Source organism: Helicoverpa armigera, chromosome 18 (assembly GCF_030705265.1).
Source record: "Helicoverpa armigera isolate CAAS_96S chromosome 18, ASM3070526v1, whole genome shotgun sequence".
Classification (NCBI taxonomy): Eukaryota; Metazoa; Arthropoda; class Insecta; order Lepidoptera; family Noctuidae; genus Helicoverpa; species Helicoverpa armigera.
Genome location: NC_087137.1, coordinates 8659408 through 8674300, shown reverse-complemented (window position 1 = coordinate 8674300; position 14893 = coordinate 8659408). Strand labels below are relative to the sequence as shown.

Sequence of the window (14893 nt, the reverse complement as noted above, 5' to 3'; positions counted from 1 at the left end):
TTGAAAAATATAAATATTTTTTTTTATTCTTATCAATGGTTAAAATTACGTAAGTACGGATTTGAGCTCCAATTTTATCGAGACGATCTTGAGATGTACCAAGTATTTGTTTTGAGGATTTTTACACTTTTCTGTTATGCAGGCAACATCATGGACTGCCTATATTAGCAGCTAAAACGAAGTATTTTTGACCAAAGCTGAAGATATCGTGGTCAAAATGAAAATATCCTCAAATCATATACTCTGTCACAACCTCAGTCCTCAATGGGAATATCTTTAGCCGTAATGCTGTCCCTGACCCTGGGCCCCGGCTACAGCAGCCACGCACTGGTTGAACACATTCACGTAGCTGAAGGGCAGCTCTCCCACGCATCCGTATCCTCCCTTCTTGTGGATCGCCATGTAGTCGTAGCAGTCGATGCGACCGTCACCGTTGCAGTCCTGAGGACGAATGAAAATGATGTTATAGAGAGTGTTTGAAAATGGAATGCAAAATTAAAAAAGGTTGGAAACTTGGCAATGAACAAATGAGGTTCTAACTGCCTTAAATACTTCAACGAAAATGGAGTGCAGTGATCGTATTCTTTCAAAATGTGTATTCGGATTGCTTAAAGTGGACGCTTGCTATCATCAAAGCTCATAGGCTTTAGTCATAGGTTCATAGGCGTAAGCCATTCATTTCCTACAAGATTTAAACATTGCATTAAAATCGGTTATTTTTTAAGATCAGTTTTTGTGTTAAAAAAAGGTGGAATGACATCGATAATTCCGGTGTTAATCAATCATGATGCGTGACCAAGGAATTCTAATACTGCAATTACAACATTAATAGTCAGACTTTATACAAATACATGTTATGCTACACGTGTAACTACTAGGTAATAAGGTAATTCTGTTTTTGAGGCCATTGGCACATTGCGTGACATCACATGTTTAGTAGACGGAGGTATTACCTAAATAGTCATAACATAATTGACTCTATATCTTGATATTTTGGGATAAGTAAGAACTAGAAATAGATTTAGATATTTGAGTTATCTTCGGTTTTTGTTTTGTTGCTTTGTTATCTGATTGGTTCCTGCTAAGTTGCAAAAGTGTTACCTAGTCATTAATTGCTGTTAACAATATATTATTCTGTTGTTTTCAGTTAAGCAACTGGTTTTCCAAGAAAAAAGAGACGTAATTTTCTGGGAAATTTTGGATTCTGTCACTTTTGCTGACGTTTGAACACTAGTGTTAATTTTTGCACTAATTTGAATAATTAACATAACTTTTTAGAAGTGATGATGATTTCATGACAGTATGTGGCGAAAAATAGCCTATTATTAAGTCATCAGAGTTCAGTCACGCTTAGACAAGGCTGCAGCAAAAACTATGAGATATTTTCATGTTATTATTGTTTGGTAACCAAACTAGGTTTGGGTGATGTCATGTCGTCTCGATATGCAAATGTACGGACAATGTCAACGGATTTGCATGTACATACATACGTAGTTAGTACATAGATACGCCCACGAGTTTTTGTAGGGAATTGTTATAAATGTCATCGCGATTACTTTTTTTGTTATTGTATTACAATTTGAATAGCAAAAAAGCGATTCCCCAATCTGAGATTGGAATGTTTTATTCTTAGGTAGGTACGTTTAGTAACTATCGTGGTACCTATGATGAATAATTTAGATCAGTCTAATGTCAGCCTTTGGACGCTTGATAAGACTTCATTGATTCTAGAACTTTTATAGATTTAGGAAAAGAGTAAAGACTAATCCTCATCTCTTTGTTGTCATAGCCTGAAACGTCCATAGCTAGCTATGTTTAGCAGTGTGGGCCTTTTCGGCTGTGTCGATGCTTCCCCAAAGCTAGTGGGAGGTTTTTGCCATCTTTCGTCTCTTACCTGAGCGAATTTCCTCATGTAACCCTGGACAGTGAGAGCGGCGCAGTAAGGGTCGTTGGTGCAGTTCGGGAACGCTGAAAACAATGTCATATACGATTATAATTCAATATGAAGAGCTAGAATTAAATAGACAATATTGAAAAAATACGACACTAATATGAATATTGAAAAATTGAAAAGGATCTGAAGAAGACACAATTATCATCCCAGACGACCCAGGACAGACCGTCCTAGCGAAGATTGACCAGAAGGGCTGACCCCAACTAAATGGGAAACTTAAAGGCCAGGCAGAAGAAGAAGAAATAAATAGACAATAAGACACTCGAATCTTTTCGCTGAAGTTACCTACTATGAGGTTTCTTCAGATTACCTTGTTCAAGATACCCTTTAGCTATGTGTTAAACACGGCAGGTGCTTTGAAGTATATGGTGGCCTTACAAGTTGATAAAATCATCAACAGAGCCAAATCAAGGCCGTTTAGTTCCAAGAATCAAGTTTAACATTAACATAATTGATATTTAATTCACATTTGTATTGATTTTGTGATTTATTTTATAGATAACCGTGACGTCTATGCGAATTTGTGAAAGAGATTTATTGTAAAAAAAAAAACTGTTTATGCCGCATTCCAGAATTCTTAATATTTGATTATAATAATGGTTGTTTTTCGACTATGAATGGCAAGTTATACCTATTAATTGATTCAGATAACGAAATTAACTAAATGCGAAGTCAAGCCTATTGCTATCAAGCGGGTACTTTTATTAAACGAAAGATTAGCTGGGCTAGAGATTGAATCCTTATGGAAAGAGGCAGACCTAAGTTTGACTTCACTACTCAGGCAAGTTCCTATCTAACGACTTTTGTAAAACAGGTACTTATGTACAACAGACAATGCCCAAATTCCAAATACAAAGCAAAAGAATATCTTACCATCAGAAGCATCAGGCGACTGTCCATTGATGGTCGGCTTGCCAGCATCGGCCCAGTAGGCCCAGGTGATGTGGAACAGCCCGCAGTGGTCTCCCTCACACTGCAGACCCTGCTTGCATCCGGAGACGGCCTGGCAGATGCAGCCGAGACACACCTCGGTGACGGGTTGCGCTTGCGTCTGTGCTAGGTGAGCTGAAAGTAATGAAGTGGTGATTAGAATGGTGATTTGTGGTTAAAAATAGAAGATTTTTACAAAAAATAATTGAGAACGTCCTCCTTTTTTGAAGTTAGTGAAATAGGAGGTGTTTTATAAATTGGGTATTGAAAAACTGCTTTGTTAGCTACGTAATATTTTTTTACAAGTTCATAATTTGGCATTTGATTGCAATTATAATAGTAGACGGTGTCAAGCTTAAATTAAAATAACAAAAAATCAAAACATACACTATTAATTAAATGTATCCCAAAGAATTTTATGTATTTGAAACAAAGGAAAATCGTGGCTAAATATTTGAAAAAAGAACAATAGGTATGAAAAAAAAAAGTTTTTAATGTGACACGCAAATTAAAAAAAATGAATATAAAGAATCAATAAAGGTTTTATTTAAACATTTAATGGTAGTGTGAATATCCCACATACAATGAGCCATACCTTTGTTTGTATGACGAAATATGTGGATATGTAAATGAGACCGCAGTACACAAAGTATGAAGTCCTGTTTAGGGTCAAGGTATTGTTTGTGGTCACATCAGGACCTTGTAATGCTCATTGATGTACGGTTTGTATTTATTTAAACTGCCTGGCCCTTAAGTCTTTTCTTGCGAAAGATAATCTCAGTTTATGTAAAGATGGGGAAAAAATTTTATTTCATTTTTGGAGCTTTTTTCGTAGCAGTAGGTATAGACAATCTTTTTGAAAATAACTTCGTTTTTAATATTGCTACAGAGTTATGCATTTCCCAGAGAAGGGTAATCGACTAAAAGAGTAAAATTTAAATGCATTAGGTAATATATCTATGAGATACATAGAAGCAATTAGTGCATTCGAAGCATAGTGCAAATTAATTCGGAGGATTTCCCGAATTAAACATACGGAGCAATGTAAACCACATCCGTATTTGCTTAACTTAGCACGTCACACCATCTCACTGGGTTATTTAAGATTTCTCGCTTGAAAGACTATAATTATACATAGACACAATGTCTGCGCTATTATATAAATTATGATTACCTATTACATAGTTCCAAAACATTGTTCTACACTAAGAGCATTTAACCAACCGGAGGGGACATTGCTGCGCTCTCCCTTCTGCCAAAGCAACCAGAGTGCTCCTTAAACTCTTATCTATCGTCATCAATATTATAATTATCGGCAAGGATATTGAGCCCTGACCTTCACCTGCGCAGAAGTGATTTATTGGTTTTTGCCTTAAGTGTATGTACAGTGCGCAAAGCGATCCTCACTCTTCCGGCGAGAGCTCATTATCCGTGCCGATAACTATACCGTATTGTACTTCCTAACTTTATAAGTTTGTGTTAACTTCAAAGAACTGTAGTCATTTATGGCGGCTCCGATTCTTAAATGTTCTAAGTTTTAAGACGTCATTGCTGAGTCACGGAGATGCAAATTATTTTTTTGTCCAAATGCTTATATGGATTTAAATGTCGAGGTCAAGGGCTTTGAAGGTTATGCTGGATAAATTCGGGTAAAATACAACATGGTAAAGTGTTTTATGAGGGACTTGTTATGAATATGAATTTAAGGTGCCATGAGTAGAGATTTTGATTTGAGGAAAATCCGTTCTTGGGTCTTATCAGTTTCTTTTGTAGGCTGATGTTACTTAAATTACATTCTATCACTTCAGTATCAGTTAATCAGACTTTTAACTCTGCATGAGACTAAAAGCCTAGCGACACGTAAACACAATTAAATAAACGATCTCATAAATCCTTCTGACAAATCAATAAATCTACATAAAATAACATTAATTCCGCGAACAAACATTGAATAAATAAATACAAAATCTAATAATAATAACGTCAATGCGGAAACAAACCTTTTTATTGTATTAACATCTTCGACAATGACCTATAAAGAGAACATACCACGGAAGTAATTACGTATGAGAAATATCTAAGACACAAGTATATTCTAATGGACATTACTAGTCACCCGTGAAGGGGAGAAAGGAAATGCTTTAGGGAAATACGCATAAAGTTCAAGAGCGAATGTGATTCAATTGCTATGCAGACACGTAATTATGTCATGTTTGTGGGCGCGGCAAAATTTAACATGACAGCTGACAATGCAGTGCATGGAGGTGTGATGCCATGACTGGGATGGTTTGGTGTTCGTTGGGGGAAACCTACGTTCAGCAGTGGACGGTTAGGTAGCTGACGTGATGATGATGACATCAGGACAAATGATCCTTTCTTATGAAACATTTAAAATCTAACAAAATTCAGGAATTATGGGAAGAAAATGACGTTCTTTTCAAACGTTAATTCTTCATGTAACCTCGAGAACAACAGAGATTACCATGTCCTCTTACCAATTTTATAAATAGGAATAATCTTGTCACATCTCAATAAGAAAATACGTCCATAAATCATGATTAAACACATTATAGTGCAATATAGGTCCATTTATGTTTGATTCTATGCACGTTGTAATATTTATACCTAGTGGGATATGACGCCACGATCTGACCTATTAAGTATATATGGCCGTTTGCCATTCAACACGCGGATATCATAGATCCATAGACTTTTGTGATGTCATAGAGTTGGAAGGCAATTGCGATTAACATCACATTACTAACAATTTTTATGTCTATAGAATTGTAATTTAACATTATGGCATGGCATTGAGAATTTAATTAGTACCTATTCTGTATTAAGTAGGTGTTTTATGAAATTAGTGTTAATGTAAAAAAACGCGATTGTTTATGCTAAAATAAATCGTAATCTATGAATAGAAGAGAGTAGACTATAACCTAAAGTATTTACTCGACCTCGAAGAAACGTATTTCAGTCTTCTTTCTTTTTTAAACCGCTTGAAAAGTCTACGCTAGATTGAATCCAAAAGTATCGTCTTACGTTTGCCCTTATTAACCAAGACTTAATCTTCAAATCAAAGAGCACACAGACTTTATTTTACTGTGTTAGATCTTGATCAGATTTCCTGACCCAATTCTTCCTATTCAAACAAGAATTCCTCACCCAAAAACGCAATAAACAGAAGCCTATTAAAATAACACCAATAAAAAATGTTTTACACACTTAATTACATATTTATCTTAAGGCAGAAATCTAAAAAACCCGCCGAAGGACTAGTGGGCAGCGATGCGTGAAGAATTTGTATCTATTAGCATAGCATCTGTTGATCCGGTTGGAACCGGTTGCTGGCGACCCGTTTGGCGACATACTCCCAGGATATTGCATGTAGAAGGTGCATGCGTTGGCGGGAATGAGTTTGTCATCAAGGTTGGTATAAGGTGCGTACAAAGAGAATAGTGATGATGCAAAAATAAACAGCGTTTATCCGCTGTTTAACCGGTCAGCCAATGGTTTTTATTTGGAATTTTCGAGATGAACCTACAGAGCCTAGGTCTCGTCAAATTATGCCTTTCTTGAGTCAATAATTAGATACCTGTCTTCGAGGATGATTGATTTGGAAAAGTCTTCATCAGAACTTCATAGAAAAAGAAGATGATCGTTTTGGATGGAGTGACAGACTTTTACTGACTTAAGCCCATCTTCTCCTTCATGAGCCCTGCGGGGTAACACTTTCGACCAACCCTGCAGCGTCGGCAGAATATCAGTTAATCAATTTATTGATCTCTTTTGTCATTTTTTTTATTCTAAGTACTGAACCACAGTGAATTTTTGTACAAACATGTGCTAATATTTGATATTTGCACCTTTCTATCGAAATCAATAAGTATTTTACAAGACCATAGGTTGCTATTTGAATTATGCAAGAGTTGAACACAAATATGTGCAGTTGGCTCATCGGTCATACAAAGGTACTGCCAATACCAGAGATGAGAAATTCCGATACACTGTGTCACAAAATAGGTCGAGTTTGTAAATTGAAAATGTACAGTAAATAATGTATTATTGTGGTAGGTATACCTACTGCAAGTGCATTTAATTTAAATACTTGTCAAATTCCGAATTCACATATTAGGGGGTATAAATAGCCATTTTCTAAATAATTCATTAGGTAATTAATTAAATGCATCGGAGAGCACGTTAATGTCGGTCGTGGCGGATTGCCGTCCAATAGGGTTATGAGAGTGAGGGAATAGTGAGTGCACTTGTGGCTGCGCAAATGCTTGTGCACTATAATATGTTGTACGCGGTTGGCTAATCTCCTTATATGAGAACAGCCACCATGGCCGATAATAGGCTAGGAGGACATCACTTCAAGCAAGAGAGACAACGAAAAACAAAGAACTATAGGTATAAACGTAGAAGCGTCACAGAACTTTCTTCACCGTGTGAAACAATTTTTTCCTGACACCAATAAACACTTAAATGGTCAATAATTGCTTATCTAGCATTATCATTTAATTGTTAATATCATTAACAATGGCTATCTATTTCCAATTAATTTCCGATACACTGCATTGTTGTAATACTTCCTTTATTACCACTAATTGGTGGAGAATGGAGAATATTATATGTGTGTTGCAATTGTATTAGCGAGGATACGCATTTGATTTTATAGACTAATTAAGTTATTATGAGTAATGTGAAGTCGTGGTGGCCCTGTACTTAAAGCACTAATCTCTCAAGCATTGGTATAGGTCAGGCGAGGACCAATGCTTTTCTATGTTTGTGTATTACTTTATATTTTGGTCACTAATGATCAAAGGTGAAGGAAAAACATTTCGTGGAAAACTGGACTACAAAGTCTGAAATCGCCAACCCGCATTGAGCAAGCGTGGTGATTGACGCTCATTCCTTCTCCGTGTGAGAGGAGGCCTGTGCTCAGCAGTGGGACGATAGGGTGATGAACGAATGTAGGTAAATATAACAACTAACCGTCAGTTGCACAAAGCTCCATTAAAGTTAAAGCTCTTTAAATGTATTGCAAAATTGTTCTTTGTCAACAAGATAAAACGTGATAGCAATAGATTTAATGAAGCTTTTATTTTAATGCAGCTTTGTCCAACTGACGGAAAGTCATAAAATCAAATTAATTCATCATTATAACGTAACAGCAACTACCAGTAATTATGATCTAAGGCATATTTATGTCAAGAGAGGAAACCTATACCTTTAAGGCTATAAAATATCTTAGGTAATTCGTCATCTATTTTATTCACCTGAATAATTATTTTGATTTTATGACTTTCCGTCAGTTGGACAAAGCTCCATTAAAATTATTTTATTTTATTTATTTAGGGACAATTAACAACCACAATATACAATCCATACTAATAAATTAACAATAAGTACTCATAATTACTGGTAGTTGCTGTTACATTATAATGATGATTTATTTTCACATAGCTCTAGTAAACGACTAAGCTGTCAGGAATTGAAAAATTACAACTTTACATGAATTGTCTTGAGATAATAATTATAAACACAGTAATAAAGTATACAATACAAGTACAGATGACATACGAGTAATTACAAAGTGATTTAAACATTATACTTATTGTCAACATAAGTATTGTTTAAAAGCAATGTAGGCTTTAAAATGCAGATACCTAGCTATTGATTTCTGACACTTAAGCGAATATTAGACGTCACGTTTAAATAATATTAATATAACCTCGATAAAATCCGTAGTTTTATTAAAACGCAACAGTACCTACAGTTCGCGCCAAATAAATACTTACGGCCGTTCCCTATCTATCTATTTATTTGATATCACAGACAGAATTTTGACATTAGCCCCATACAAGTAGGGTCAAAATCCTATCTTGAGTACGTAAAAAACTGACAGATAACTTATTGGGAACAGCCTTTAATTTGCAATCTTGGCTGAAGTTAGCCATTTGACTCTTTGGCCAATTGTTCTCACAGATATTCTATGCCTGAAGTTGTCAAGTCAATTGGCTAACTTCACAAATACGTACGCAGTTAGTTGGCGCGAAAACGGACGCTCCTTATTTTCACTCAAGTTTTGATCATTTGGGTTTTTACACCAAGGATAAGTCGAATTACTTGTATGGTTAAAAAACAAGTTATATAAAATGTTATCTAGAAGATTATTGTGTTTGCATATACTTGCAATTAAAGAACGGTCTATTTTTATTTATTTTTCTTCCCAATTTGCATAAACTCTTGCGTGAAATAAACAACGTACCTATCAGATATGTAGTTGGTAACACTGGTTATTACTTTTTACGTTTAAAATTGTTTATGTTAGCGGACATTAAGAATTGATCTGGTTTTGGTCACGTCAACTTTCAATAAATTGCTAGCCATTAAACTATTTAAGTAACACGGAAAACAATTGTGAAGTACCTTTTGCAAAAGTTGGTGCAGTTATTTTTGTAAGTTGCAGGAAATACTTGCTTTATAAACGAGATTTACAACTATGTACCTGGATAACGACGTGCCTATTTATCTAAAGGATCCCTGCTAACTATCTCCAAGCCAAGTGTTTTAGCTATTTTACGGTAGCAAAGAAACGCTCACTTCCACATTTAGAACAATTAAGGATTTTCCGAGTCCCTATTCTTCTTCGATCATAAAAAGTACCAGTTTCTAATTTAAAAGTACATACCTACTGCAAGGTATTTATTACAGAATTGCAAGCATATTTACAATTTAAAATATATAAAAAGGATTTACCTCTCCACCAAACCTCTAAAACAACATTTTTTGGCTCGCATTTTGTAATCAAGGAATCGTTCTAAGAACACGCAGAAAAACCTATTTGGTACGTAAATTGCAACATTGAGAGCTAAGTTACTTAGAATTAGACTGCACACTTAATCATATGAATGAGTGTCGAGGTTATCAACTCCAAAAAACACACTTTTTGTGATGAATATATTTATTAAAAATATAACGTTACGTTTCATTTCCGTAAACAGTTAGCTAGCTAGAGATTGTGCATTTTGTTTTATACACTCATACATTGTGCCAGTTTACCAACGTTTATTATTACTTTTTAGATTTCTATGGGACTGGGAAGGATAAGGCCTTCGTCATCCAAGTCATCAGTCAATACCACTACTATGGCTTCTGACCGCGGTTTCTTCGCGTCTCGATTGAGCTACTACGTACACCAGGATAAGAAGTGGTGTAAATCCTTTTTTGAAAATAATTTTTAATCATGCTAATTTTATAACACTCCAAGGATTTCCAATCCCGAAAAAAGTAACCCAACAATCACAATTTTAAACTTATGTTTTATAGTAGGTATAGCTGCGTAAGGAACCCGTATACTCGTATTTGAGAGGCTAAAGCTTTAACCACTGAGCCACCACGACATTTTGCATTTGTTGTCTTCATTTTAGTACCTACTTGTGTCCAGAATTAAATTGTTTCCGCGAATTTGTAAATAAATAGGTATCTTATTTTAATCTCTGAAGAAAAATAACGATAATTTTGTTTACAAGCATCTCCACCTTGATCTTTGACATTATTATTGTTGTTAAACAGATAAGTATTAATAAATCGATAATAGTCATGCATTTATTTAGCAGTGCAAACCTGCAGTTAGCTTGAGTTAGTATAATTATTTTTTTATAATAGGTACCTACAGTCTTCATTACAATTTCATATATTTTTTAAAAGACGATAACTTAATAATTATTTTTTGGTTTGGTTTATTTATTCTAAAATTAATAAGGTTCATAACTAGAGCAGTTTTTCAATACCAATATACCTATCTACGGGAAAATTTTACTAGAAATGAAAGCTTAACTATAAAAAATAATAACAAAATAATATACTAACAAACATCAGCGGCGCACACAGCAACTAACATCAATATGGCACAAAACTTTATCACGGCAGACGCCATATTGGCGAATTCAAAAAAAGAACTTAAAAAAAAATACTAAATAGTGTAGCGTGTGATCTCACGCGCAAACCTCGACTGGCATTGAACATGGCCTTTGGCCAGTTTATATTGCCAACTAGTATGGTCTGAATCATCATGTTCCATGAAATTTATTGAATTTTGATTCTTAGATCGGATTTGTTTTGTTGTCAATGGCAATCCGCATCCGTGTAGGATTTAGTCTGTTGTCCTTTAGGTTAGGGAAACAGGTTAAGGTTTTATTGTATCGTTTTTAGGGTTCCGTAGCCAAAATGGCAAAAACGGAACCCTTATAGTTTCGTCATGTCCGTCTGTCCGTCTGTCCGTCTGTCCGTCTGTCCGTCTGTCCGTCTGTCACAGCCGATTTACTCGGAAACTATAAGTACTACAGTGATGAAATTTGATGGGAATATGTGTTGTATGAACCGCTACAAAAATATGACACTAAATAGTAAAAAAAAGAATTGGGGGTGGGGCCCCCCATACATGTAACTGAGGGATGAAATTTTTTTTTTCGATGTACATACCCGTGTGGGGTATCAATGGAAAGGTCTTTTAAAATGATATAAAGTTTTCTAAAAAACATTTTTCTTAAAGTGAACGGTTTTTGAGATATCAGCTCTCAAAGTCGTAAAAAGTATGTCCCCCCCCCTCTATTTTTATAACTACGGGGTATAAAATTCTAAAAAAAATAGAGGTGATGCATGCTAATTAACTCTTTCAACGATTTTTGGTTTGATCAAAGTATCTCTTATAGTTTTTGAGATAGGTTGATTTAACTGTAATTTACGGAACCCTTCGTGCACGAGTCCGACTCGCACTTGGCCGGTTTTTTGATTATTATTTTGTTTATGGTCAGTTCATTAGGTAGGTATAGGGTTTGCTCAAAAGTTTATGGGTACTACCCATTGGTACTACCTGTTGTTGTTGTTAACATAATTGGTATATTAATAATTAAAAAAAAAACATCAAGGGTCATTTAAAAGTTGACGATTAAAATTCAAAAATATGACGTTTAATCTAAAGTATTTTTTCTTAATTCTACGAACCATTTTTACTCAGCATTGAAATTAAGTAAAATATGAAGTAGATAAATATTAGGGTTTCCCCGATTCCCAAGCTATGTATATTAAAAATACTAAGAAGACTATCTTCAATTTCGAAATAGTAGCTGTTCTTGTGAATTAAATATCTCTTTATAGACATTGGCTAACGTTACTACTAAACGAGTTTATGCAAAATGGATACAGATGTTATAAAATCGATATATTTACACAAATATTTAAATTATTTTCTTGATACGACTATCTGAAAGCGATTCAACTGATGAAGTTTAGGGTCACCATAAAAACTTGTACCTGCAGGATAAATTCAGGACTTATTGCAAAAAAAGTAGAATTAAAAATCAAAATACTTTTAGGTTCTCGTTTGTAAACTACTTAATTTGAGTCTTCTTTTGTCCGGGTAGTAATTTATATGGTTTTTATTGCAGCATTAAACCTAAGTAAACACGTTTAATGCCAGTCCAACAAAGGCTCACAAAAAATGGAATTTATTGACAATTTATCAAGAAATTATTAACAACATTGTACACACATATGTGATTCCTGTAACACATTTACTATCATCAACACATTTTTATTGATACATACATCTTGCAACCGCAACAATTCTTATCATGATTGCAGAAAATTATTTTAAAAATGATTATGTTAAGTACATCCGGTTCGTCAGGTATATGGGAGAATACCCAAGGAAAATCCGTTATAAATACACTTTACGTATAAAAAGTTTAAGAAAATCTTCCTCTTATTTAAAGAAATGTAAAAAAGGAGTGCTTTTGATTCACAAAACTTTAATCGATGGTTAAAATAAAAAATCATACTGAAAAAGAAAAATTAAAGGTACTATTGTTTTAACGTGAAAAAATCAGCGCCGACCCCAAATAAAATTACGATAAGGGCAGAAGGATGATGATCGATTATTACCTAGTAGTCCTGTCCTGTGTTTTGAACTTAAAAAAAGAAATATCCTCTGGTATCCAGTTATCATAGCCACCCCAAGCCGGACCCACGCTGCTTAACAACTTAGTTGTTCTCAAGTTCAAGTTTATATACCTGCGACTCGTTCCACCATCAGCTCAAACTGGATATTTATTTAAATTTTATGTCTAGGCGAAGGCATTGACGCAGACTGCCAGCTCTGTCAAAATAACGGACTCTTTAAATAGCTTGAAACTTTTTTGATCAACAAACGGCATTTTGTAATGATTTTCGTTTTGAGAATGATTAGATCTGTTTCTAACGTATTTTTTGTTGGTAGAAGCTAAACTAGGTAATTGAAATATTTTTTTCTACTGAATGCCTTATCAAGCAAACCTATATCGTCATTTTGTATGTCTCCAGACCACGGGACTATAGACTATCTATCTATAGAGTCCCGGATATTTGGGAGGCGAACGTGGGGCCGTAGCCCACAAGCTTATGCCCTTTTGAGACAACTTTAATGAAATGGTAAGAAACACATATCGTACCCTACTATTTTTCTTAACTGCGGATTTCAGAAACTGATCTATCAGTTGTTTTGCGATTGCTAATTGATTAGACATACTTCATTTAAATTAATTGGATTAGGTTGGAATTGTAAATCCACAGTAAGTCATCTCGTTGATTGCACTCATGTATGTACCCGTTATAGCACTAAGTAAATATCTACTCTTAGGTAACAGTAAATTATGCACTTTTTACTTCCCTTTCCCGGCCTGCAAATTCATCCACAACTTCTTATACTTAAACATTTTTTGTTACTAAACTCGCCTTGCAACGTAACCAACTGATTGAGTAAGTTTATTAATTTATGTTGTTTTCACTTCTTTGTGTTATAATCTGGATAAACACAACTATGCAAGATTTTTATTCTGAAACAATAATAATCTAAAACATAATCGTTTAGTGGTCTCGTTTTTCAGTAATCTTCGTAAGAGAACTCAAGTAAAGAATTAACAGGGGCCCGATTCTCCTAATTTTACTTAAGCGCCATTCGATTGACGTTCGACTCGATTCGACTGATATCCAATCCCGAGTCGATTACGATTGAAGCGTATGTGGCATTCCGCAATTTTTTCTTTGAAATAAACATTTTTATCCTTTTCTGTCATTCAATAATGAATCATTTTGTCTGCAAATGATTTACGATTGCAAAATGATTGTACAGCAAACTACCGTATAGACCAAAATCATCAAAATAGCAGACCAATCGCACACCAATCAAATGTCAATCGAATACGATTGGTCTTTTATTAGTAGCAGAATGCCCGATATGGTTAAAACTGCTATTACGATCATATTGCGATTCGATTTCTATTCGATTTTGACATTATTAACTTAGGAGAATCGGGGCCCTGTTTATGTATTTAAGTATAAATACGAAACCTAATTACTTAGGTCAATTCTTAATACCTATTTAGGCTTTATAACTCATAGAATAATTAGGTGCTTGTAAATTAACCGAGGGAGTTGCAGATACTTGTGGCAGTTGAAGAAAGCACGTAATTTGATAGCTTGCATTTTCTTTTCTTCAAATTATAACATCCGGCGAAGACCAGCACTTACAAGAATTAAGGCGCGAAAGTAGAAAGCCTAAGCCCTATCATTACATTATGTGCATCTAAATAAAGCAGACTTGATGCAAGTTTCCCTAGTTCTCGTGGGAAAATTACAGAACAGCCTGTCTGGACAAGTTTTACCACTTTTCCTAATTATTTTAACAAGATATTTTACTTAAACCGGCTGTAATTGAACTAATTACGAGCAAACATTATGATTTGAGCAGACATTTACGTTAGCATGCCGTCTTTATTTAATTAATATAACATCGTTAAAAAATAACGGATTAGAATTATTAATTTAATAAAGTTTTTAATTACAAAATAACAGCATTTAACTTTATCTAAAGCAATTAGCTATCATTTTCTTTTTTTAACCCAAGTTTGTACATCCGCGATCGATAGGCGAAGCGCGAATTTCAATAAATCCCCGCCCGACTTTGTC

The 14893-nt window shown here is 34.6% G+C and overlaps 1 protein-coding gene across 1 annotated transcript; it reads right to left on the bottom strand.

Moving 5' to 3' along the window:
• Window positions 1-29: 29 nt before the first annotated feature.
• LOC110380522 (lysozyme) lies at window positions 30-10921 on the bottom strand. Its single transcript, XM_021340520.3, has 4 exons — window positions 10760-10921; window positions 2828-3019; window positions 1895-1968; window positions 30-441 (listed from the first exon to the last, which is right to left on the bottom strand). The coding sequence occupies exons 1-4, from the start codon at window positions 10824-10826 to the stop codon at window positions 277-279; spliced, it is 498 nt and encodes a 165-aa protein (XP_021196195.3). The 5' UTR covers window positions 10827-10921; the 3' UTR covers window positions 30-276.
• Window positions 10922-14893: the final 3972 nt, after the last annotated feature.

What these genes read in the sequence shown, in the direction of transcription:
- LOC110380522 (XM_021340520.3), bottom strand. Translation starts at nt 10,826, where the DNA reads ATGGCGTCTGCCGTGATAAAGTTTTGTGCCATATTGATGTTAGTTGCT. An exon ending in TGTGTGCGCCGCTGATGTTT is followed by an intron (nt 3,020 to 10,759) that starts GTTAGTATATTA and finishes CATTACTTTCAG; the next exon opens with CTCACCTAGCACAGACGCAA. An exon ending in ACATGAGGAAATTCGCTCAG is followed by an intron (nt 442 to 1,894) that starts GTAAGAGACGAA and finishes ATTCGTCCTCAG; the next exon opens with GACTGCAACGGTGACGGTCG.